General features: G+C 56.3%; 2 protein-coding genes across 2 annotated transcripts in view; both read left to right on the forward strand.

The window, feature by feature from the left end:
* The window catches only part of CEP104 (centrosomal protein 104), a 33,943-nt gene extending 27,209 nt beyond the window's left edge, over positions 1-6,734 (forward strand). Inside the window, exons 16-21 of the mRNA XM_068985993.1 lie at positions 146-212; positions 1,226-1,334; positions 2,674-2,812; positions 2,970-3,037; positions 5,172-5,262; positions 6,116-6,734. Coding sequence (XP_068842094.1) covers positions 146-212; positions 1,226-1,334; positions 2,674-2,812; positions 2,970-3,037; positions 5,172-5,262; positions 6,116-6,231 — 590 coding nt within the window. The 3' untranslated portion in view covers positions 6,232-6,734. The remainder of the gene's footprint in view (positions 1-145; positions 213-1,225; positions 1,335-2,673; positions 2,813-2,969; positions 3,038-5,171; positions 5,263-6,115) is intronic.
* A 6,412-nt stretch (positions 6,735-13,146) lies between these two features.
* Positions 13,147-24,130, forward strand: LRRC47 (leucine rich repeat containing 47). The gene is made up of 7 exons (XM_068986091.1): positions 13,147-13,764; positions 19,580-20,032; positions 20,733-20,849; positions 21,388-21,503; positions 21,794-21,896; positions 22,129-22,218; positions 22,360-24,130. Exons 1-7 carry the CDS (start codon positions 13,147-13,149, stop codon positions 22,606-22,608), a joined length of 1,746 nt encoding a protein of 581 aa, XP_068842192.1. The 3' UTR covers positions 22,609-24,130.
* Positions 24,131-25,456: the final 1,326 nt, after the last annotated feature.

Raw genomic sequence — 25,456 nt, forward strand, 5'->3', positions numbered from 1 at the left:
ATCCCAGACGCTGCAGAGCCAAGTGTAAAACATTGCCTGTTACTAACTTGTACTTCTAAACTGTATTTCATATCCAGCTGGTTACTAAAACTTTGAAAGTAGTTTTCTACAAAAAGTTACTTAAATCGCTTTCTAATTTCTTTAGACACTCAAGAAAGGAAAGTGGCCGGACCAAACGCTCCAGAAATTCCAGATAACCACTATTTAGACAAGTGAGTAGAGCCACCTCTGAACCCGCTGTAGGGTGATGAGAGGGACCAACCATGAAAACACTGTGAGACAGATAATATTCTCCCCGGCTCATTAGGGTTCCGTGAACTAATTTGCTCTTTTCAGTGACTTCAGGAGCTCAGAAAAGGCCTCCAAACCAGGCAGCATCAGCTCTGAGTCAGGATAACCTTCCCTCTCTTCCCCGGCAGAAGCAAGCAGCCTGTTTGTCAAAAGGCCTGTCACAAACTCAAAAAAATTTTTGATGTTTTATACTGTTGATTTATGATGTGTGAATTTCTGTTGTATAGCACAGTAACTCAGTTATACATGTGTATACATTGCTTTTCAAATTCTGTTCTGTTATGGTTTATCACAGGGTGTTGAATATAGTCAGCCTCATTTTACAGGAGCAAACTGCTCCTGTGCAGTGGCCGAGACAAATCTACAAGGAGTTTAAGGGAAAGGTCTTGGTCTGCTCAGGGCTTCCCTGGTGGCGCAGTGGTGAAGAGCTTGCCTGCAGTGCAGGAGACACAGGTTCAACAAGATCCCCTGGAATAGGAAACGGCAAGCCACTCCAGTATTCTTGCCTGGAGAATCCCGTGGACAGAGGAGCCTGGTGGGCTACAGTCCATGGGGCCACAGAGGCAGACACTACGGAGCGTGCACGCAGACACGCACACACAGACGGACACACACAGGCTACTCTTTTTGTGACCTAAAATACCCTTTCTACTTGATGACACTGACAGAACTCAGAGGGATCCTAAGCTCGTTTATCTCATACACCCACATGGTGAAGACTTCTTTTACATCTGTAATAGGGAGCCATCCAGCCCTCCCTGAGGACCCTCTGGTGAGGTGTGGCCCTGCCTCCAGGTCCAGCTGCAGCCCACTCGGGACAGTGACCGTGGCTACTGGCTGCGGTCTGGAGGTCACAAAGCTCCTGCGAGCCGGCGGAGCGGGGATAGCCAGCCTAAACCTGGGCCTCACTTCTGATCTTTCTGTCTCATTTCAGTTTATGTATTTTTTGTGGGGAGAGGAGCGAGTCCTTCACAGAAGAAGGCCTGGACCTCCATTACTGGAAGCACTGCCTCATGCTGACGAGATGCGAACACTGCAGACAGGTCAGGCACAGAGGCCTTAGTGTTTTCAGAGGAAAGCTGTGGGGAAAATCATTGAATGTAAATCACTCTGTTTAGTTGGGATTGATTTTTCTTACTTTTTAAAGTGTAACACATGTATAAGTGTATTCAAGCCATAGGTGTTACAGCTCCTGAATTAGCACAAAGTAGATACCTCAGTGTAATCACCACCAGGACACATACCCCACGGACCCCACCCTTCACTCCTCATTGTCCTCATTCCTGCTTCTTACTTGTTGAGTTTTATAGAAGTGGAATCCTATGCTGTGTTTGGGGTTTGTTTACGGCATTCCATTGTCTGAATATACAGTTTATCCATCCTTTCTCCTGTGTGTGGTGGGGTTGAGACTGTGAGGAAGAGCGTTGCTGCAGCCTCTCTTGTGTACATCTTCTGAGTGTGTGGACGCACCTTTCTGGGTGCATACCTCGTGGGGTCACGGAGTGGGCCCTCCCTGCAGAGCCGTGCCACCCGCCGTGTGCCCCATCTCACTTTCCTGATGAAACTTAGGGGGAGCCGCATCCCCTGTTGGCCTGCTGTTCCCCTCTTTGCAAAGCACTTCTGGTGTCTCACCTGGCTTTTGAATTGGCTGTCTCATCATCACTGATGTGTAGTCATCTCTGACACACTTGGATGCGCGGTGCCCACTGTGTCCAGCATTTTCGTTGACGCGCGGGAGCTTTTTGTTTTAATGTTCTCCTCCCTGTTGGTCCCTTTCAGGGCTAACACTTTTCACGTCCTGTTCATGCAGGCTTCCCCCACCCCCATCGTTCATCTCCTGTGATGGAGCCTGCCCTGCTCAGACAGAGGAGAAGAAGCAGGAGAGAACCCCTCCCCATCTGTCCTCAGGGTTTTCTGGCCTGCAGAGAAAAGCACAGAAGACAGATCCCACTCTGAGAGCTCCTCTCTCCTGAGCAGTATGCCAGTCTGTGGGGTGAAGCTCTCTGGTGCATACCAGCTGCTCCTGGCAAAGGTGTCCCAGTGGCGAGAGGGTCTCTTCCTGTGTTTCCAGCATATTCTTAGAAACAGCCAGGAGCCAGGATGGAACCGCAGGCCTCATGTAGAGCCCCTGAGCTCTTCAGGTTCAGGTTAGGGTTAGGGTTGTGGGGTGAACCCTCACGTCCCCTCCCCGCCCCAGCCATGGCCTCTAGATGCTCCTGGCATCACATGACAAGCACAGGAGCAGGGAAGGGGTCTTCAGCAAAGTATCCTAAATGACCATGGAGGTGACAGGCAGGCGTCTGGCCCAGGAAGCAGCGCTCTTGCAGGGGCCGGGACAGCACCACCTTGCACTTAGCCACGTGGCGGGTCCTCTCTCTGCAGGTGGTGGAGATTTCCAGCCTGACGGAGCACCTGCTGACCGAGTGTGACCGGAAGGACAGCTTTGGGAGATGTTACCGCTGCAGCGAGGCTGTTTCAAAGGAGGAGCTGCCCAGACACGTCAAAACCAGAGACTGTAACCGTGAGTGCCCTCGGACCTCGAGACCCCAAACTGGGCCATCCCCGGGGGCCCAGCCGCAGGGCTGGGGGTCAGGCCCCGCGTCTGCCAGTGCCCCTGGTGCCGCATCCACGGCCCGCAGGAGTAACCAGAAATCCTTGTCTCGTTCAAATCCATTCAGCCGCCAAATCAGAGAAGTTGGCAAACCGGTGTCCTCTGTGCCATGAGAACTTCAGCCCCGGAGAAGAGGTGAGGGGTGATGGGGAGGGGGCTGACGTGGGACGGGGGCTGACATGGGGAGGGACTGGTGTGGGGGAGGGAGCTGACACGGGGTGGGGGCTGATGTAGCGGAAGGGCTGGTGTGGGATTGGGACTGGGGGAGGGGCTGAAGTGAGGATGGTGACCAGACATCTCAAGGGTCGGTATCGAGGCTGCTATAGTGCTGGGCCAGCGCAGGGACAGGGTGTCGGGAAGAGGTGGTTCTGGAGCGCTGTCTATGCCACGCCCCCCACCCCAGAACATCTGTGAGCTCTCAGAGAGGCGGCTCTGCTCTCCTGGCCGTGGGTCTGGCTGTGTGTGGGAGGTACGTGAAGGCTTAGTCCTTCCCTTTCCATTGTCAGCTAGTTTTCAGAATAACTAGCTGTGTGCCCAGCATCTTCTGGCAGTAGCTTGTTTGTTTGTCTGGATCTTAGCAGCATTGTGAACCCACGGCTTTAGGCTCTGGGAGATGCTCAGCTGTGTGGGCATCACAGTGCTTCACGGTGTGTGAATGAGCCAGCCTCTGGCCAGCGGGGCCTCTGCAGATGAGCGCCTGGCACTGTGAGTGGGCCCCGGGGACGCAGAGCCTCCTGGCTCCAACCAAGCCTTCCCTTCCTGGTTCCCTTCACTGGAAATTACCTTCCGTGACCCCCTCAGGTGCTCTGTGGTTGTGAGCCAGTACTGTTCTGGGCCTCTCTACAGACAGAGCCAGGAAAATGTTGAGATAAATCCATGTAAAGTTCACGCTAACATTGCTGCTTCAGAGTCTAAGCTGCAGGGTTGCTTTAACCCAATGGGTCTCAGGACAGAGTCTCTTTCCATCCTCCCAAGAATTAGCTCCCAAAGCCCCCAGAGATGCCCATCAGACCATCGCACAGTGGGCCCTTCTTGGCCCCAGAGCCCCTGGTCATTGTGGGCAGGGCGATGCTGCTGGCCGTCCCAGCTCCTCTCGTCCCTTTCGTCCCCTTGAAGGTGTGGGCTCCGGCGTCTGCTTCAGGGCCCTGGAGTCGCTCCACTTGCTGTGCCACCGGCTGGTAACAATTCAGCCTCATTGTTTCAGTATGTTCAGGTCCTGGCAGTTTTCAAAATCAAGTTCTGCAGTTATATAAGGCACTTAGATGGTTCTGAAATCTGTAAAACGAGGCCAATTCAGAGAAGACCAAGCAGAAGCTGCCAGCCTGCCCCTGCTCCTGCTCCCTATCCCTCCTCTTACAGAACAAGCGTTTTTTAATGGCTTAGCTTAATTTTTTCCTTAAATGTAGGCAGCTCTCAAATGTGCGCTTTTCTCTCTCCCTGCTCAGCTTGAGAGGTTGGGTGGCTGTGTGCTTAGTTGTCATCACCTTGCGCTGCCACTGTCGTACATGACCAGCCCCCTCCTTGTGGAGACCAGCCGGCCCCCTGCTCTGAGCAGTGCTGGCATCTGCAATGACCTCCGCCCCTCTTGCCCCCACCACCACTCCAGCTCCGGCCTGGAGGGGATGGCACCTGCCTCAGGCCACGTGGTGCCTCAGGCCACGTGGTGCCTCAGGCCACGTGGTGAGGCAGGAGCAGGCTATGCTCCTTTCCCCTCTGTTTCATCTATATTTTCTTCACCAGTCTCCACCCGCCAAGAAGCTTGAACACCCCTTATTCTGTCACGGTTTCTGCGGGTCAGAAGTCCAGGCACGGCCTAGCTGGGTCCTCTGCTCGAGATCTCAAAGCACTGCACTTTCAGTGTCGCCCAGGCCACACTGTCATCTGTGGGCCCAAGTGGAGGAGGAGACACTTCCTGGCCCATTGCCTGCACTGGCAGCACCTTTTTCTTACTGGTTGTAGGACCGAGGTTGCTGGCAGGACCTCCCTTAGCCCCTTCCCCCCACCGCATCATCACATGTGTGTGACAGCAGCCTCAGCACGTGGTGCTCAGCTGTGCAAGGGTTGCAAGGCATGTGACGTGCGGGCCAGTATCTCAGAAGCTCACAAGCCACGGGTGCTCTGGGATCACTGTGCTCAGGGGCTCAGGGCAGGACACACACAGAGCTCAGGAACCCCCTGAGACTGCCATGCATAGTAACTGCCTCTGGTTTGGTCATCTTGGTGGCCCCTCTGGTGGCCTGGTTGTCACAGTGCATGCCTCTCATTTCAGGCGTGGAAGGCTCACCTCATGGGCCCCGCCGGCTGCACCATGAACCTGCGCCGGACGCATGTGCTTCACAAGACGCCCGTGCTGCTACCGGGTAAGTGTCCACGCAGTCTGGGCCCCGTCCCTGGGTCCCTGGCAGGCAGGGTCATCATGTTGCAGCGCTGGCTCTGGCTGAAGGCCCTCCGTGTGACCCTGCTTCTCCCAGACTCCGTGGTGGTGCTCAGGGAGTTGATAGTGGATGTTCACAGGCACACTCAAGTCTTGGTGTCCCTCCAGACCACCCACACCAGTGTCCAGAAACAGGATCTGCAGTAGCAGACCACAGATGGCACCACAACCTGATTCCTAAATCAGATTTGGTTACTTTATGTCAGATTTAGAATGCCTTACAGAAAAGTTTGTATTTTTCATTAGAAAGTTATTCTTGACCTGAAAGAGTACTGGATACCGGACTTTTATTTTGGGGGCACGTGATCAATGAGACCATGAGGAGCCATGCTCAGTCAGTGCAGGCGGGCTGGCTGGACGGCTGAGGCGATGCTGTGCCTCGCGCGCCCCACACCGTGAGTGAGAACCGCGATGCTGGGGAGCCGCTTCAGCCTGGAAGTGGGGCCTTGGCCACATGGCTTCTGGCTTCTCATTTGGGAGCCGAGATTTTGAACTTGAAAATGAGGTGTATGGCTTGGTCCTTCCAAGCATGCGTCAGGCTTCTCTGGCTCTTCCTTCTTCCTCTTCTGCCGTCACACGTGTGTCCTCCTGGGTAGCCCTGCCGCCTGAGGGCTGGTGACTGCCGTGTGCAGTGCTGACCCCCTGGTAGGTGCGTCCAGGCCCCTCATACTCCGCTTCTCCCAGTGTCTGGTGATACCTGTCACTCACACCGTCACTGGGCTCTGTGCCCTGGCTCACACGTGTCCCCTGTGCTCTTTGTGTCTGCATGTCCACTGCAGGTAAAGGCCCGGCCGCCACCAGGGCAGGGACCTCAGGAGCCAAGGTGGGAAGCAAGATCCCCACCCCGAAGGGGGGCCTGAGTAAAATCTCCAGCAGGACGTACACGAAGCGATGACAGGACGCAGCGCCCGCCTCCAGAGGAGCCGCACAGCTCCCATGACGTGGCCATGTCTCCTCCGAGCATCCCTAGATGTGCTGACCCCCACTTTGCCCCAGCTGCCCCAGGCTCCTGGCCGTGCCCGTCCCGAGTGCGGTCCCGTCTCCTGTGGCTCCACTGTCTGGTCTCTGCCCTCCCGGCCCGGGGTCACAGAGGGAGACGGCTCTGCCGAAAGGGCAGCACCGGGCAGGCGCGTGTAGAGCGACCTCTCCACAGACGCTGGGAGTGATTTCCATAAAGTCCTCGCTCCCGCTAAACCTCTTGCACGTGGGTCTCTCACAGCGCGGGGGATGGTTCACAGGGCTCACGGGGCCAGGATGGGACAAGGTGGGCTGGTGCCTGCGAGTCACCCTGTGCCCCTCCTCCCCAGCTGCGACTCCTCCCCTCAAGGTCAAGGAGCCATCAGCCTGCAGAGCCTGCAGCAGCATCAAGTAAGGTCAAGGTGGAGAAGTAAGGCCGCTGCCCAGCCCCCTCAGTTCTCACCTGCAGGTGCTCTGAGCACAGCCCACCTGACACCACCACCCCCACGCTGACCCCCACCCCAAGGGGATCGGAGGTTAATGCTGATGGCTTCACAGCAGGCCCTTCCTCAGGGGGCTTCAAGTTCTTTACGTGCATGAAGCCCTAAAAATATATGAGACATTCCCTGATGCTGCTGCACTCACCTGAGCAGGTGTCAGTCAGAAAGGCCCTTCCTTAAGCCCCTGGGGCAGATGGAGTGACCCCCACCCTGTGTAACTTTCAGAGGAGCCTCCGAGTCTCTGCCCAGCCCATCACACGACCCACTGAGATCCGAGGAAACTGGAAGTGTATGTTCTTTTCTCCAACACTTTATACCGTACTTTAATAAAAGCCAAGTAAAATGATGAAACCAAACCTCTCCTCACCAGCCCCCAACCAACCCAGCCCCCTCAGCCTGTGGAAGTGGCTTGCCTGGCTTCAGAGCCAGGTAGCTGTAGGGAAAAGCCAGAGTTTGTCCAAAACGTGCTTGGAAAGGCCATCTTCGTGTCCAGGCCTGTGGTCCCCAGGTGCCCAGCCCACTAGAGACCCAAAGAAGGTAGCCCTGCCCTCCCTGCCCGGCCATGTGCCCAGGGGTACACCTTCCTCCTGAGTGTGTGACAGGTAGTCTTCCAGGATGCCCACTAGAAACTCACGGAACTGATGAAATTTGTTCCGCACAGTTAATGTAAGAAGTTTCAATTCCATACCATGTAAAATAACAACAAAAAAAACCCTAGTAGCTCCTTGAGCAAGGTGCTCCCTGGGTGAGTTAGTGGCAGTGGACCGGTACTAGTCAGCCTCTGGTGGACTGACACTTTATGTGGGTGACTCAAAATCCTGAGCCAGAGTAAGACTGACAAAGAGAGTTACCTGCAAAAATACACGCTATTAAAGAATTCTAAAGTATCGGGGGGAGAAATAACAAAAAACTGTACTCGATAGAGCAGAGTACGGACACCAAGGTAATTATAAAGTGATTCTTCCTGGTTCAAAAAGGTGTTGCCATGACCTTCTAACCCATTGCTGAAGTACCCATGAAACACTCCTTTAAATAAAACAAGAAAAGTTAACCAAGAAATTACCCTTTTCTCGCCAATCAAAGCTTTTAAGAAACATACATGTAATGTTTTCTGTATATTGTAAAGAAAATGTTTATAAAAATACTTAATTTTTAGTGATTGACAAAATTAATTGCATTTAAAACAGGTCAATCTTGCTGATTACAGAAGAATCATGTGTTTATGTTCAAATGATTCCTGGCAGTGATCAGTGGCCATTTAAAAGGTTTCCAGTTATATGCTATTAAGGAACCAAGAATAAAGGATAAAAAAGTAAAAAGGAACTGTAAGCTGCCTTGGCCATTCATAAATATCTAAACTTGGAACAGTAATTAATAACTGAAATTTCATTCATGAATATGTTGTGGCTATTTAACAATATTTATTTTATTATTTTCATATTTCAGAGTATTCTAATTTAAAAGAATTATCTATAAATTTGGCATTAGAATACAAATGTAAATACTTTTAATGAAAATTTGCAACTTTTTAATGTTTTGACATAGTTTTCTATTTGTCTTTATTTCAGGTACCAAAATTATAAAACATCTAAGTAATATATTTTTATTGTTTCAGGGCTTAGGGGTGAATTCACCCTGAGCATGTGAACATAATAAAAAGATTACTAAATGTTCTGTCCCTTTGAAGACTATACTTGAAAAGCTTATGGTTAAGTTACATCTTCTGTAAACATGCAGGGGTGATGCAGCCCCGAGATGCCACTGAGTCACTGAGGTTTGCTAGGCAAGGGGCAGGGGGCACTAAGTTGCCAGGACAGCGTCTAGTTCCTAAAATAAGTTATTTGTGGGTTTGCTGCTGAAGAAGCTAATAGACTTTAAGCTTCACATAAATTAGAAATAGTGACCAATTTTATCCTATGGGATAAAGAGAACATTTTATAAACACTCTAGTTGTGCTCCCATCAGAGGTTCATACCTCTTAATCTCTTCCTGTGTTTTTTTTATTCCTTTTGAAAGAGGGGATTTTTACCAGCCAACAAGGCTATTTTGCTTTTCAAATAAGTAAAACAGTATTTTCTCTGCTGTAGACTGGTTTTAAGCTTTTACTAGTTTTGATTTTATGATTGTTTCCATTTTGAAGTTACAGTTTTTTCCATATATATATATACCCCCACTGCTGCCACCACCAGGGGCAGGGAAGCCCTGGGTGGAGGCTGCGCCTCCTGGATCTGGGGTCAGGGCTTAAGGCAGCGACCCCCTAAGCTGCTGCGTTGGAAGCAATTCTGTAGAGGTCCTGTGCCCCCACGTGGGTATTCTGGAACGCTCTGAAGACCTGCAGGGCAGCTGTTCTCACCTCCACTGTAGGCAGGGAGACTGGCTCGGTGCCCAAACCTTACACCTCTGTGCACCCTGGAACGGGGATGTGGGCACAGGTTCCAGGCAGTGGAGTCCAGATTTGCTTGTCTCTGCCTCGGTCCCCCCCTGCAACAGAGCTGAGAGGAAGGTGCTAACAAGGCCCCCACCTACCCCCGTGCACACAGCAGATCCGCCCAGGCAGCCTCCACTCCTTCAGCTCAGGTGAGGAAGGTGCTGAGCCCACGGCGGGGATGGGGGAGACTGAAGGCATGGGGCCATCCACCTGCCCGAATGGCCTTGAAATGGCTCCAGGCTTCTTTCTGGCCCAAGGTACCTGGGGATGCTTCCCGGTGGGGCGGAAGCAAGCCCCCCACCCCCCCAGCTTCAGGATGAAGGACACCACAGCCTCCACCCCACCCCCACCCAAGTGTGAACACTCAAGTGCAGGGGCAGTGTGCAGGCCCCTCCCCATCAAGAGGTATCCCACAGGGCAAGTGGAGAGTGGAGTCAGATACTGAAAGGGTGATCTTGTGAGCAGGCAGCCTGGGTCTAGCTCATCCCCGTGACCCCTTTCACGGCCCTTATCCTGAAGGTTGAGGGCTCCCCAGGAGTGGCCCACAGCCACCTCCACACCAGTCATCTGGCCGTGCCTTCACTATTAGTGCCTCCTGGTGTGCAGAGACCAGTCCTGGAAATGGAGGGGAGCGGCATCCCATCTGACACTGGGGCGACTGTTGGCAGCACTGTGAGGTTTCTGAATCGAGATCTTCCTTCCCCTGGGGGGTAAGGACACAACGCTTGGGAGTGCCGTTCACCAAATTCGGGGATCCTAAGGCTGGGCCAGAGGCAGGAGGGCAAGTGAGGCTGGCGCCCAGGGCCTCCAGCCCCCAGCCTCAACCAGGGCAGGGACATGGGCGGGGACCAGGGTATGGACAGTGATGGAACCAGGACTCAGGCAGGGAAGGGGATGGAGAGGGGTCTGGCTGGACTGGCTGCCCCTGCAGGCTGACCCAGCAGCTGGGCCAGGCTGGGGAAGGTGCAGCCATAGCGCTGGGGTCTGCTTGCACCATCCCCAGGATCCACCTCGGCTGTCTTCGTGGACTCGCCACAAAGGCATGGGTCCCTTCATGATGGAATCCTGAGTCCGGCGCGTCTAAGCTGTGCACACGGAACCATCCTGTGGTCTGCCATGTGCAGCTCAGCGCATGCTCTCCACACGGCCATCTGCTCTCAGCTTATCTCACAATGCACTATTCTCTCTCCTGGGGATGGTGGGTGGCGGTGTCCAGTGTCAGCTCCTATACACCTGTTACTACCCACACTGCCTATCAAGACGGCTTGTGTTAGCACAAGCTGTCGCACAGCCACCTAGAAACCTACTCCAGGAAACTAAGCAGGCGAGAGGACATGCAGGTCCCAGGAACCGAAAGCCACTGATACTAAGCATGTATGTACAATCTTCCTAGAAGTCACTGAGGAGACCGAATGCTCTTCTAGGTGTGGCTGCAGCGCACGCGGAGGGAAGTGCCAGGGTGGACGAGATCTTAGGGGCCTCCCCTCACCTCTCCTGACCTTGGGACAGTCACCGCCTGTCCTTCACAGATGGAACTGGTCACAACGTGACGAAGACAAAAACGTGTCTTTCCTGTGTGGGGTTACAGGGTGACAAGGGTGAAATCAGTGCAGCACAAAGGCTCTGCTGGAAATAAACACGGTATATTCACAGCAGACTTCCCTGGTGGCGCCATGGTAAAGAATGTGCCTGCCAGTGAAGGAGATGCCAATCCCTGTGTCCTGAAGATCCCCCGGAGGAGGAAATGACAACCCACTCCAGTATTCTAGCCTGGAAAATCCCCTTGGACAGAGGAGGCTGGTGGGCTACAGTCCATGGGGTTGAGAGTCAGACATGACTCAGCGCGCGCGCACACACACACACACACACACACGCACACACTACAGTCCATGGGGTTGAGAGTCAGACACGACTGAGCACACGTGCACGCACACACACACACTACAGTCCAAGGGGTTGAGAGTCAGACATGACTGAGCGCACATGCACGCACACACACACACTACAGTCCATGGGGTTGAGAGTCAGACACGACTGAGCGCGTGCGCACACACACACACACTACAGTCCATGGGGTTGAGTCAGACACGACTGAGTGCGCGTGCATGCACACACACACACTACAGTCCGTGGGGTTGAGAGTCAGACACGACTGAGCACGTGCGCGCACACACACACACACACTACAATCCATGGGGTTGAGTCAGATACGACTGAGTGCGCGTGCACGCACACACACACACTACAGTCCATGGGGTTGAGAGTCAGACATGACTGAGCGCACAAGCACACACACACACACACACAGTCATTCAAATGTACTGAAACACCAGAGAGCAGACAGCGCACAAGAGCCACCCACACACAGATGACTCACACAGACCCAGGCCTGGGCCTGCACCATATACAGGAAGTGCAAAAAAGCAGCAAAGCTACAGTGTCCGGGAACAAGGGGGTGCTGCAGGGACTGGTGATCATTGTTTTCTTGAGCTTCATGACGGCTACACAGATGTGTTGCGTCTGGACTAAATCCACTTATGCTGTGTGCACACTTTTCTGGAAGTCCATCACCCTTCAATACAATGTTCAGAAATTTCAAAACAAAATAAAACTGGCAATTCTGCTGGGGTGAGGGGCTAACAAAAACAGGAGCAGAGAATAGTACAGTCGACCTCAGCACTATTCCTCTCACCCCCTCCTCCAAACATTTCCGGCCCGTGGGTCCAAACATAGGGAAACTGTCTGCTCCCAAGCAGCCTCACAAACTTGCCTGCCCAACAGAAACGCCTGTGGAGCGTGTAAATCCCCACACCCGAGCTGCAGCCCAGACTGCTAGGCCAGCATCTCTGGACAAGGGGGCTGGTGCCTCATTCATTTCTAATTTCCTGGTGACTCCAATACACAAACCACTAACCTATAAAGAAAAAAAAGTGCACAAGGTGCTTGTTAAAAACAGCAAAGACGACTTATTTGACGCTTGCGACAAGGGAAAGTCATCTCAACTCTGATTACAGGACGGCTGGGGCTTTACAGGGCTTCCCGGGTGGCGCAGTGATAAAGAACCCACCTGGCCAACGCAGAAGTTGAGGCGCAGGTTCGATCCTTGGGTCGGGAAGATCCCTTGGAGGAGGAAATAGCAACCCACTGCACTGTTCTTGCCTGGAGAATCCCATGGACAGAGGAGCCTGGCCGGCTACAGTCCATGGGGTCGCAGCATCAGACACGACTCAAGTACACACGCACGGGGGTGATTATAGCCACAGGGCAGGGAGAGGGAGCCAACAGATGGGAAACTACCGAGATGAACTTGGTTGAGTTTGAAGGCTAGAGGACTGTGCCACCCGGAAACGTGTACTTCGGTACATTGGCTATTCTGAGCTGTGTGCCCCTGAAAATCAGTCAATGCAGGGAGAGGCTTGTCTGAACTTCCCTTCTTGCCTAAACAGCCTCCCAAAGGAACTCAGTCGTCCGAGACCCCCGAGGGACTAGAAGGAACAACATAGCCGGTGTCACACGGTCCTCCCGCCCGTCGTCTTCTAAGGCCTGTTGCTCTCCTCTAAAAGCCACTCATCTCCTCCCCCTTCGCCCTGTATATGGGCGTTTAGCCCGGGGAGTCACGACGTTCCCGGGCACCTCCCCCTGGCAGTGAGGCCGACGGGTCCTCTCCGGTCTTTCTTAGGGACTCGGTCGTCCCCGCTGCTTCCCGACAGCCTCGCGGGTGGGAGGGCTCGACCGGCGGCCCGATGCTCCAAGGTCCCACGCCCACAGCCAGAACCGGGTCCAAGGCTCTACCCGACTCCTTTAAGAAGCTCGCGGCGGCGCTCTACCGTCCGCGCCGCTCTCGATGGCGCCTTCCGGCCCAGACCGGAAGTTTCACCGCTTGCCCCGGAAGCGCACCGGCCGGGGCTGCGGGAGCGGCGGCGCGATGGCGGCGGCTGCTGCGGTGTCAGAGGCCTGGCCAGAGCTGGACCTGGCGGAGCGGGAGCGACGGCGGGAGCTGCTGCTGACGGGGCCCGGACTGGAGGAACGAGTGCGCGCGGCGGGCGGGCGGCTGCCTCCGCGGCTCTTCACCCTACCGCTGCTGCATTACCTGGAGGTGAGCGGCTGCGGGAGCCTTCGCGAGCCGGGCCCAGGCCTGGCGCAAGGCCTCCCGCAGCTGCACAGCCTCGTGCTGCGGCGCAACGCGCTGGGGCCCGGCCTGAGTCCAGAGCTCGGCCCGCTGCCCGCGCTGCGTGTGCTCGACCTTTCGGGCAACGCGCTGGAGGCGCTGCCACCGGGCCAGGGCCTAGGCCCCGCCGAGCCGCCGGGCCTCCCGCAGCTGCAGAGCCTCAACCTTAGCGGCAACCGGCTGCGCGAGCTGCCGGCCGACCTGGCGCGGTGCGCGCCGCGCCTGCAGACCCTCAACCTCACCGGCAACCGCCTGGACGCCTTCCCCGCCGCGCTCTTCCTCCCCGGCGCGCTGCCGCTGCTCAGCGAACTGGCGGCGGCTGACAACTGCCTCCGGGAGCTCAGCCCTGACATCGCCCACCTGGCGTCGCTCAAGGTCAGCGGGGCGGGCGGGCGAGCGGGGCGGGCCCTCTGGTAGCCGCGGTGGTCGATCTTCTCCCGGTGTTGAGCCGTTCCTCCTCGGCCAGGAAGGGCCATCGCAGCGTCGGCACCGCTGGGAAGCCAGTCCACCCCCAGGTCCCTTCCCACTCGCCTGACCTCCATCCTCGGGTGGTCTCGCGGCTCTCATCACATTCTGCTCACAACTGGGCTTTAACGCTTAACACTTTGATTGTGTTTCTTGATTGCCAACTGGATGGGCTTCCCGCTCAGGTCGGAAGCAGGTCAGCAGCAAGGACTCATTGCTAAATGTTTGTATCTCCAAATATTTGCGAAAAGACAGTGAGGTAGCTCTGTGCGCGGGACCTCCCAGACAGGCAGGAAGCTGTGAAATGACTGGAATTGCATAAGGCCCCTCGTGTGATCTCACAGGATAGTTCACTTGATCCCAGCAGCGACTTTTCAAGGCAAGGGTTGTTATTCCTCTCGTACAGGATGCGGGAAGGATTGCCCAGAGTACACAGCGAATAGCTTGCAGCATTCTTTAGACTGTTCTGTCTAGGGACTGCTTGCTTGTTTTATTTATCCAGGGACCCCAGGTCAAACAATGCTGGGCTCATAACTAAGGCCTAGTAAATCTATTGAGGAAGAGACAGAAGGGCAGAGGTTGCGGTACCATGGCCTAAGTCCAGTCTAGAGGCTGAGTCTCTTGTCCTTAAAGAGGCAGGCCTCTGTTTCTTTCACTTGTTTTCCATCCCTTTTGTGCAGTCTTATCAAATGTGTATGCAGTTTAGCAACTGACCTTTTTGCAGCGGGAATTGCTCTTGAGATGTTGCCAACTCATTTTACAAATGTCTACGTGTCAGGATTGAAAAGCAGAGACATCACTTGCTGACAAAGGTTGGTATAGTTCAATCTGTGGTTTTCCCGGTAGTCATGTAGGGATGTGAGAGTTGGATCATAAAGAAGGCCGAAGAATTGATGCTTTCAAATTGTGGTGCTGGAAATGACTCTTGACAGTCCCTTGGACACCAAGGAGATCAAATCAGTTAATCCTAAAGGAAATCAACCCTGACTATTCATTGAAAGGACTGATGCTGAACCTGAAGCTCCAATACTTTGGCCACCTGATGTAAAGAGTCAACTCATTGGAAAAGATCCTGATGCTGGGGTGACAGAGGATGAGATGGTTGGATGGCATCACCGACTTGATAGGCATGAGATAGTGGGGGACAGAGGAGCCTGGCGTGCTTCAGTCCATGGCATTGCAAAGAGTTGGACACAACTTAGTTTCTAAACAACAACATCATTGTGTCAGGATAGAAGTCTGTGTGTGGAGGGTCACGAGAACAGAGTGACGCACACTTGCTGGTGTTTCCAGGAAGGTGCTCAGGAGGCTCCTGGAATGACTCCCAGACACTGGTTCCCAGGGCTGTAGCTTCCCTAAGAGGCTCGTGTGACACATGGTGTAAGCCCTTTCTGTTCCGTCACCCATCTCCTCTTGATTTTACAGAAGGTAAAGGTTTGTTTCGTTTCTTTAATGTTCTCTGTACCTCTGCATATCTGCCCAGTAAAGTCATCTTTGTTGTGCCCAGAATGCCCTCACTCAGGTCAGAGAGAATGTCTCACTGCTCCACCTCCAGGTTCCTGGCCCACCTTGTTCCCATTTCTAGACTCCCATCCATCTCTGTTACATGAAGAGGCCGTTTCTTGGAGAGCATCACATCAGAGCTGCTGGGAATCTGCTTGGACTTGGATGTCCTTTGGGAGCCTTTTCTAAAGTGATCCCTCCCTGGGGGAACGGCTGCTCGGACTGGGTGAAGCAGAGTCCCTCCACCTGCTGGAGCTGCAAGGACACCGGTTTTCTCTGTCCTTCCTGCACTGTGGGGGGACAGCCGAGCTCAGAACCGGAAAGTGTGGGTTCAGTTCAGCGTCTTGTAGTAGCGCCCTGGGCTCCTGCCCGTCCCCTCCCCCATGAAAACTGTGAGGGAGACCCTGGTGTCATGAAGAAAGCATGGTGACAGTGCTGGTGCGTGTCTTCTGTGGCTACATAGCCGTGCCAAGGTTGTGGCTTAACACAACAACAGCAGTTTTCTTTGCTCCCAGTCGTCCGCTCTGGGCTGGCCCAGCTGGACCAGCGCCTCTTGGCTGCTGATGGCTCGTGTGGCCGCCGTCAGCTGCTGTGGGCTCAGCCTGGGCTCAGCTGACACGGCTGACTCCTCTCCGTGTCATCTCGGGACGTCTCCCGCCCCAGCCAGATGGTCTGCCCTCACGTGGTAGCTCAGGGCTCCGGAGCCGGGCCTTCTTGAGAAGCAGACACGGACCCCACAGCCCGCTGAGCCCACTGCGTCCTGCTGTTTCTGTAAGCAGAGCTCAGTTGGAGTCGTGGGAGACGCACCACATGGATGTGGACACCTGGAGGGGCCGCCAGAGTGACAGCACACAGCCCCTGCTTGTCCCACTCAGCTCCCGTCCACAGAGGGCCCCTGCGAGCGCTTTGGTGTCCACTCACCTGGGAGTCGTGCACCGGACCCTCGTCTCCACTACAGCCACGGGGGCAAGGAGGCTGCACAGAGAGCTGTGCTCCCTTTCCCGGCCCACACTGCCTGGAGAGCCCAGCTTCCTCCTTGGCCCAGCCTCAGGGCCCCCAGCCAGGCTTCTCCCCACCGGGTTCCATTACCCATGGACTCAGCCGCTGGACTGTGATGAGCCAGAGATGGACCCCCACACAGCACTCTGCCCTGTCAGTGACCGCTCCCCAGACCCGTGGCACTCCCGTTGGGGACCGCTGGAGGGATGGGCAGGACACACATGCCCCCAGCTGTCCTGGGACAGCACATTTGTCAGCTGAAGGAGCACCGTGTCCAGGGTTTGTCCCAGTCCTGCCAGTCCCAGTGTCACTCACATACAGGACTCCTCCCAGAATCAGCTTCCACAAAGAAGTGTCTTTCCATCTTTTTATCAGTTGATGCTGGAGATGGTGGGTCCTGGGCCCCTCAGCTGGAGCAGAGGGATTCTTCCACACCCCCAGGGATAGTGTGTGTCTGTGGTCTCAGCCAGGAAGTTAGGGTCCTTACCCTGCAGTGTGGCCCATCAGTGGTCAAGTTGTAGTCTAGGATGAAGACTGGCCGTGCCCAGCCAGTGTCACCTACAGGAAGGAGGGAATGGGTGGGTGTCCTGGGAAGATGCTTTGAAGGGGGTGCCTCCAAGTGCACTTAATTCTTCCCTTGCTGATTATGCATTTCTTACCTTCTGCCCTCCTGTGCAATTGAACTCCCTGTGTGGATGTTACGTCTGGGTTTCTCCCATCTCCTGGAGCCCCAACACTGACCCCCCATTTCCCCCCAAGCCTGCTCCCCGCCCAGCGCTCCTGGTCCATTTGGGAAACCTGTGGACTCCACTCCACATCAAATATGCGGTTTACGTGGGGCTGGGCATGGCACATGGTGCTGCTGGGGTCAGTTTTTGCTTGTTAGTGGTCTCCAAGCCCCCAGAGACCTAGCAGCTGCCCAGTCCCCTCCTCTGCCCAGGGCCTCAGGGCATGTCCTGAGCTGCCACCACTTGTTGCTCAGAAATACCCAGTGTTACTGATTGTTGCCCTGTGTGACCCCACCCCAATACCACTGTGCCTGCCCTGTGGAGACCACTTCACCAGGCTGCTGGCCTGGCATAGCTCTGTTAGGGCTGGGGATCCCTCCTGCCCCCATTTCTTGCTGGCGCCTCCCCTGCTGCTGTCTCAGGGCCTTCTCACCACGGAGGCAGATGCATTCCACCGTCAGCGGCTGTGGTTTCAGGCCACAGAGGTGCCAGTGGAGTCCACGCTGTTCGGCCAAAGCCCGTCTGGATGGTACAGGAGACCCCAAGGCTGGACGTGCAGGTCAAACCTGACTGTGACACAGCAGCCCTTCGCTCCTGCTCACAGCCTCCCTGCGGGCACGGGGCCCAGCTCATCTGGCCCCAGCCTGGCTGAGTGTGCACGTGCAGACACAGTCTAGGTGACCCTGGCTAGTCCTCCAGAGCAGGCGTCTTCTGATGCAGGGCACGTGGGCTCAGCACTGCCCAACTGCGGGACAGGGGCATCGCCATGTCCTATTGGGTGGAGGTGGCGGGGGGCAGGGTGTCACAGGGTGGCCTGGAAGGGCCACGTTTCAGCCCATCTGCCCACCTGTCCAGTCTTGCCCACATGGAGGGACTGCCCAGGAGAGGCAACACTGACTGCTGAGGTAACCTGCAGCCCAGTGACTGCTGAGTATTCAGTCCCTGGGGACACTTGGAGACTACACTGGGCTCACCTTTTCTGTTTCCAGGTTGAGTGCAGGATCAGAGCCTGCTTGGCAGTTGCTCCCTTTTCCCCAGGCCTCTGGTCCTGCCAGGGGGAGGCTCTTGTGTCGCACACCCACCTGCCATGGCCCTCCACACTGCTGTCCCGGCCTCGCTGCAGCCTGACTGCCGAGCCAGAGGGCCCCAGACAGGAGTGATAAAGAAGGGTCCGTTGGTAACTTGGGGTTGCCTTCTGTGTAACCACAAGAAGCCCCTGCCCACCTTCCCAGCTGGTGACAACCCTGCCACTGGCTGTGGGTCTTTGGGGACCATTGTGTCCCAGTCAGGACCAGGACTCCTCGCAGGCCATGCTGGTGTGAGTGCTGCTCCCTGAGTGTCCAGAGGAGCCTGCCCGCTGGGTTGTCACTGGGGCTCCGCAGTGCTCTCACCCAAGCACTCCGTGGTCCTCAGTCCTCAGGAGGCCCCTGCCACCCATCACTGTCTCACTTTTCAAAGACCAGGCCCCTGTGCTCGCTCCAACTAAACCAGGCCAGCAAGCTTCTCCCCAGGCCACCCTGTCAAGTCCCTAAGCCCAGGTCAGGTGTAAGCAAAGCTGTGCAAAGTCTTGCCAGAGCTCCCCACAAGAAGCCATTTACTTGCAGGGCTGGATGGCCCCTGGGACAGTGGTGTGGCCAGTCTCCTGCGAGGGGCTGTCCTCTTTACCACCAACTGAGTTGTTCCTCACCTCCCCCACCCCCAGGGCATAGGACCCCCTGCCCTCCACCCACCGCCTCTTAGCCCAGGTCAGCGACACTCATGACTGCTTCCCTCATCCTCCTGTCTCCTACGGGCCTCCTGATGCACAGACAGCAGTGGCCCCCCGACTCCCTCCCACATCACAGCAAAGGGCCCAGAGACCTCCCAGCATTGACGTAAACGCACCATCACAAACGCAGGGTACAGGAGGATCCCCTGTGTGCTGGAAACGCCACATCTCAGCGTGGAGCGCAACGCTGTCACTCATGCTCTGTTCTCTCTCTTCTGCTCATTCACTTACAGACATCTTGGGGCTTCCCTGGTGGCCTTGCAGTGCCAGGGGATGTAGGTTTGATCCTTGGTCTGGAAATTAAGATCACACATGCCATGGGGCAACTAAGGCCACCAAATAAATATTGAAAATGATAAAAACACTATCACTATTTTGTGGGAAATTTGTTTTTCATGTGAAGTTCCTACTTGTTCTTAACCAAACATTCCCCTCCTTCCTTGCTTTTTCTTCGCCCTAACCGTCGACCTGAAACTGTGCTGTAGTTGACAACCATGAGCACACAGTGGTCAAGCAGCATTTTAGAGAGGTGACTGGCAGGCCATCCACACCTCCCCTCGGTGGACAGTCCACGTTGTCCATACTGGACACCGGGCCAGGGGCAAGCATGGCGTGTGCTGTGTTGCTGATACAGGGCAGACGGTCAATGAGGGTGGGCCTTGGCGCCTCTCATGGCCCAGCAACAGGCCAGAGCTGGGGATCTGATGTGTCCCGGTCTCCCTCACAGACGCTGGACCTGTCCAACAACCAGCTGAGCGAGATCCCGGCAGAGCTGGCTGACTGCCCAAAGCTCAAGGACATCAACTTCAGGGGGAACAGGCTGCGAGACAAGCGCCTGGAGAAGATGGTCAGCGGCTGCCAGACCAGGTCCATCCTGGAGTACCTGCGTGCCGGGGGCCGGGGCCGGGGCCGAGGCAAGGCCGAGGGCCCCGACAAGGAGGAGGGCCGGCGGAAGAGGCGGGAGCGGAAGAAGAGGGAGAGCGGCGAAGGCGCAGACGCTGTAGTGGACGAGGCCAGCCGGCTGCTGCTCCGGGTCCTGCACGTCTCGGAGAACCCCACCCTGCTGACCGTCCGGGCAAGCCCCGAGGTCAGGGATGTGCGGCCATTCTTCGTGGGTGCCATCGTGCGAGGCATGAATCTGCGGCCTGGGAATGCGCTCAAGCGGTTTCTGTCCTGCCAGGTGGGTGCCCACAGCTGTGTGCGTGGGGCGGGGAGGATGGGCCGTGGGCCTGGCGTTCTTGGGCGTCACTCCTGCAAAGCGCCTGGGTTTCCTCCCCTGACCCGGCCTGGGCCTGGGCCTGGGCGGGTGGGGAGAGGCCTCCATCCTGAGTCTTTGAAATGTCACTAGTACACTCCTGTAGTAAGGGACACACTTGATCTCACATGAGATAGTATTAGGACTGTCAGCTCTCGCCAGCACGTTATTGGGTGAGTTGCTGAGTGTCTGTGACAAGAGGAATTTGTTGTCTTTATGTGACATCTGCCCAGGTTTTAAAGTAAACAGCACATCCTTGCCCGTGGGAAACCCCAAGCATGATTGCGTGGCTGAGGCCACCTGTGGAAGGCCGTGCGTTCAGGGAGGGAGCCGAGCCAGGACCTGAGATTCAGGCTGGTTTTTCTTGTGAAGTCACACTTGTGCTTATTCACTCATAAACTTAGCTCGAGATGGATCCTTGGAAGTGTTGAGCATCGTGTAGTAAGAGTTGGGGAAAGAGAAAATCCTGCTAGTAAGTAGATAACAGTTCTCTAAGGAAGGCTCCACAAGAGAAACAGGTGGCTGGGGAGGTAGAGAAAGGAGGCAGCAGGTGGGGCTGCTCTGGAGGCCAGGGTGATGGGGGCCTCACACGCTGAGCGCTGCCGCCCTGGATCCCCTGCTGCAGACGAAGCTGCACGAGGACCTCTGTGAGAAGAGGACGGTGGCCACCATCGCAACCCACGACCTCGGAGCTGTCCGGGGGCCTCTGCTCTACACCGCCCGCCCGCCACAGGACTTCAAGGTGAGGCTCACAGCCCAGTGTGCAGTCTCAGTGTTCCGTCTCTGACTTTAGAAAAGCATACGTGTGGACGATTGTCAGAGCATCCTGGTTAGAATGTGACCCTGCTCTGCTGCAAGAGGATAAGGCAGGCTGTGTCAACAGTTATTTTCAAAAGTAAATTCATTAAAGGAGGTGTGATTTGAAAGTGATTCCTTCACCTGCTCATTAACGTAACCAAAACTGCTGTTTACATCCCAGTTGCAAACCCCCTGATCTGGGGCTGGCTGCAGTGTGTGTTGTCCTGTCAAGGTCCTGCTCCTATTCTCTGTTCCTACATGAGGCATTGCGGGCCCCAGCAGAGGAGGGTTCCCCAGGGATGGCTGCCTCAGAGCCACAAGCGTGGGGATGCACTTGTGCCTTAAGGGGTTTCAGGTTCAGCCCCTGGGGTGACCTTTGAAGGCACGTGTCCACACGTGGCGTGGAGGGAGGGCTCTCAACCAGCTGGCCCTCTGGCTGGGACCCACAGCACCAGGCCAGTGTGAAGCTCTCCCCCTTGTAGATCATCCCCCTGGGGCGCCGGGAGGTCAAGGCCAAGGACCTGGTGCGACAGCTGCAGCTGGAGGCCGAGGAGCACAGGAAGCAGAAGAAGCGGCAGAACGTGTCGGGCCTGCACAGGTTGGCGAGGGGACTCTCACTCCTCCCGGGGATTCACTCTGGGGGCGCTCACACTGTTAGCACTGCGTCTCCTGGCTTCAGAGAATCAGTGCCGGCAGGGGTGTCATCTGGGGAAGGGTGGCCATTGGCACATCCACTAAGTGCCTGGGGACAGAGGCCAAGGCAGGGGACAGCCGGGCCCACCGGCTGGGATTGGGCCCCTTGGAGGCCCAGGGAACGTGCCCTTGCCCTGACAGAGAGCCCCCTCCAGCCTGCGTTTACACCGAGCCTGAGACTGTGTGCTCCACCAGGTACCTGCACTTGCTGGACGGGAAGGAGCACTACCCCTGCCTCGTGGATGCAGACGGCGATGTGATCTCCTTCCCACCGATCACGAACAGCGAGAAGACCAAGGTGGGGGCTGCTGTCAGCATGAGTGTTTCTGAGGCCACGTCACGTGTCTCGTTCACCTGCATCGCTGCTGGCGTCCGTGGCCGCCCACGACTCACCGTGTGCACTGCGCTCCTCGGGGGGCCATGTCTGGGTCCATGTGCCACAAGGGGTTTTCTGCAGGAGACATCAGAGCTGAGGCGTCTGCTTGTGATAACTTGGTTCTTTCCTGAAATCTTCCCAATTTCTTTTTAAGATTAAGAAAACCACAAGTGATCTGTTTCTGGAAGTGACAAGCGCCGCCAGCCTGCAGATTTGCAAGGATATTATGGACGCACTCATCCTGGTGAGCCAGCCCTGCCCCACCCTGCGCATGCCACCCACCAAGGCACTGGCTCCACGGGACTGATGGCCCCATCCATGGCCCTTTACCACGACTTCCCTGGGTTGGCTTTTCTCTCTCGATTAAGATCTTTTTCATTTGCAGAAAATGGCAGAAATCAATAAGTACACTCTGGAAAACAGAGAAGAAGGCTCCCTCTCGGACCCCGAGTCTGACGCCGTCTGTGGACACGGATCGGACCCCAAGGCGACTCCAGGCGCCGAAGCGACAGGGAGCACCCCGCTGGTGGTGGAGCAGGTCCGGGTGGTGGACGAGGAGGGGCACCTGAAGGTGGTGTACCCATCCAAGACGGACTTAGACTTCACCGCTGCCCATGTGACCGTGCTGCGCTGATGGCCAGGCTGCCACCTGAGGCTCCCAGTTGCGCCATCCACCGCGCCAGCTCCTCGGGGCTTCCGTGGGGTGGTATTAAACAATTCTTCACCTCGGTGTTCTTAGGATATACGCACCCTCTGTTTAGTTCTCCATCTGGCCTGCTGTCGGGGGAGGCCACAGTGTCCGCCTTCACAGCCGGAGTGACTGCCAGCGCTCTTTATGAAGTCACTCAAATGTTGGAATTAACTGCTCACAGGGTTCTGCAATCATGTAGACACACAGTGAATCACTGTATTCAGGGGGAAAAGGAAACCATAATTGGTATGAATGTTCAGCTCTAGGTTGAGAAGCTGAACCCTGTGTGTGTTACTGAGCTGCACAGTTATTTTTCTACGATTCAGGGTCTTTTAAAGTCCTCTGGCGCCAGCACTGCAGCTTAGAGACAAGGGGCAACGTCAGGGTCTCCAGGTGCCGTAAACCATCATCTTTTTATAAAAACATTTTTTTAATATGACCTTAGAATTGGTCCAGTCATTCTTCTTACTAGTGCTGCTGGATGCTTTGGGGGCGGGCTGCAGAGCCTGCCGGTGAGTGACAGCCCTCCCACTGCACTGGCCAGACCTGGGGTGGGGTGGGGGTCGCTCTTGTAAACCAGCACCACCAGGTGTCACTCCTGAGTCTGGAGGACAGTGCGCAGGTTTCCCGCCACAAAACAGGCTTCCCGGCGTGGACAGGGCGGTCAGCCATGCTCACCTCGAACCAGGATGAGCTGATGGTGCCTGGAGAGATGTGAGGAGCCTGACACTTGGAACCACGGGGCATGTGCCCTGAGAGGCTCAGCATCACCCAGCCTTCTAGGTGATTCCAGCTCCACCTGGCAGTTCTCAGACTTCACTGCTCCAGGAGCAGCTGGGACGGGACAGTGGGACCCACCAGCTTCCCCATTGTGGAGTGACACCGTGGCTTCTCTGCTGTTTGACCTGCGAAGGACAGTTAGTGTGTTTTGTCAGAAGGACAGTTTTGGGGAGGCAATAGCGAGAGCCCCACCAGACCCATGTGCAGCCATCAGCAGCAGAGAGGCCCACACCCCGCACACAGGGCCTGCCGCACAGCCATGTGGGTTTCCCAGGGCCCAGCCAGCCCACCTGGAAGGATGTGGCAGGGCTGTCTTGACACCCAGCCCGGCTCTGCAGTTGCCAGCATGACTGCCAGTCGTCAGCCCTGGGGCAGCCACACTTAGGCAGGCAGAAGAGGGCGCCCGTGACTGTTCCCCAAACCTACCGGATGTCTGCCTGGTGCCTCCACGTTGTCACTCTGTGACCTCTGGCTGTCAAGGCTGCTGACGCCGTGGCTGGGATGGGCGCGGACATCACAGCAAAGCCCTGCAGGGAGCTCTAGGCCAGGGCCACAGCCAAGCTGCTCCCTTGGCTCCCAGCTGGCTTCAGCAGCCACATGTCACCAGATCTGGGGCCTCCCTGATGGTGGGGAGGCTGCCAGCCCTCCGCTCTTCTGGGGCAGCTTGATTGCGTGTGAAGTTTGGAAACATTTAATGTACAGCAGGAAAACTCTGATCTTTTTGTCAGTCCAGCCCTCTAATAAAAAACGTTTGATAAGAACATCTGGGCTCCTTCCTGGTGAATCCTTCCCAGGATTTCTGGAGGAGGGTGTGGGGAGTGTCGGTGGGAGAACTGAGGACCAGGGCCCCCCTGGCCACAAATAGCAGGACACAGTTACCACCTGTCACAGGGGCCTGGCCCAGAGAGGCTGCTGCCCTCAACCCCACCCCGGTCCTGGGAACCAGCTCCTGTGGCAGTGCGCAGAAGACCCCCACCCAGGGACAAACATGAAGGAGTCAAGTTACTGGGACCCCAGCAGACCACCCCAATCCTAACCTGCTGAGGGAGGGGCCAAGCCCTTCCCTTCTCCCTACTCCCCCAGGGCTGCCGGGACATGGCCTCCACCCTGGCTACGGAGTCCATCTGGGGCCCTGGGCAGAGGGGTGGGGTTGGGGGGAGGGGTCTCAGGTAGCTCATGTACGTGTGGGGGGGGGCGGGGTGTGTGCCCTGTGTGTCCCTGCCTGCAACCCCCACCATGGGCCAGGCACCCAGTGCCAGCAGAGCCCAGGGGCCGAGGTCACAGAGCATCCATCAGGGTGTAAACTGGTGGCCCCAGCTCTCCATTCTGAGACCCACTGGGTCATGGGGGCACACGGGGTAGGGCTGGCCAGACCCAGGCCAGACCCAGGCACTGTGTACAGCTGCCTGCTGGCAGCCCCTGCCCACCTCCCTGCCTTGCCCTGGGCAAGACACTCCTGTGCATCAGCAGACTTGCTTCTGTGGTGGAGGGAGGGGGCTACCAGAGGAACATGGCCCTGGAGGCTGCAGGCCATCTCAGAAGCCAGGGAGGCCAAGCCGGCCTCAGAAAGAGGGAGTAGGGTGCAGGGGACAGCCAGGGTGACTCCTCCCTTCTGTCCCGCACCGTCGCCCCGCTCCTGTCCAAGGCTACACCAGGCCTTGGGAGGTCCAGCCCCTGTACCCCTGGACTGGACTGCTGACCACTTAGAGCCCAGGGAGGCCACCCAGCCTAAATCTGCCAGGCTGGTGGCCCCTGCCCCTTCCCCACAGTCCCCGCCCCAGTGCTAGTCCTGAGATGGCCGGAGGGGACTCCCAACTGGGGCATCAGAAAGAGGCCAGACAGGTGTGGCTCAGCTGGCGGCCCCTCCCCGAGTGGTGGGTGGGGATGGGGGGGGGTCTCTCTAGAGATGGATGCTGAGGCCCCAGAGGCCAGGGTGCTGAACAGACCCTCTACCACAGCCCCTTACCCTGCTTTCCTACCCCCTGCAGCAGGCCTTGCTGAAGCATCACTG

The sequence above is a fragment of the Capricornis sumatraensis genome, chromosome 14 (assembly GCF_032405125.1).
Source record: "Capricornis sumatraensis isolate serow.1 chromosome 14, serow.2, whole genome shotgun sequence".
Taxonomy (NCBI): domain Eukaryota; kingdom Metazoa; phylum Chordata; class Mammalia; order Artiodactyla; family Bovidae; genus Capricornis; species Capricornis sumatraensis.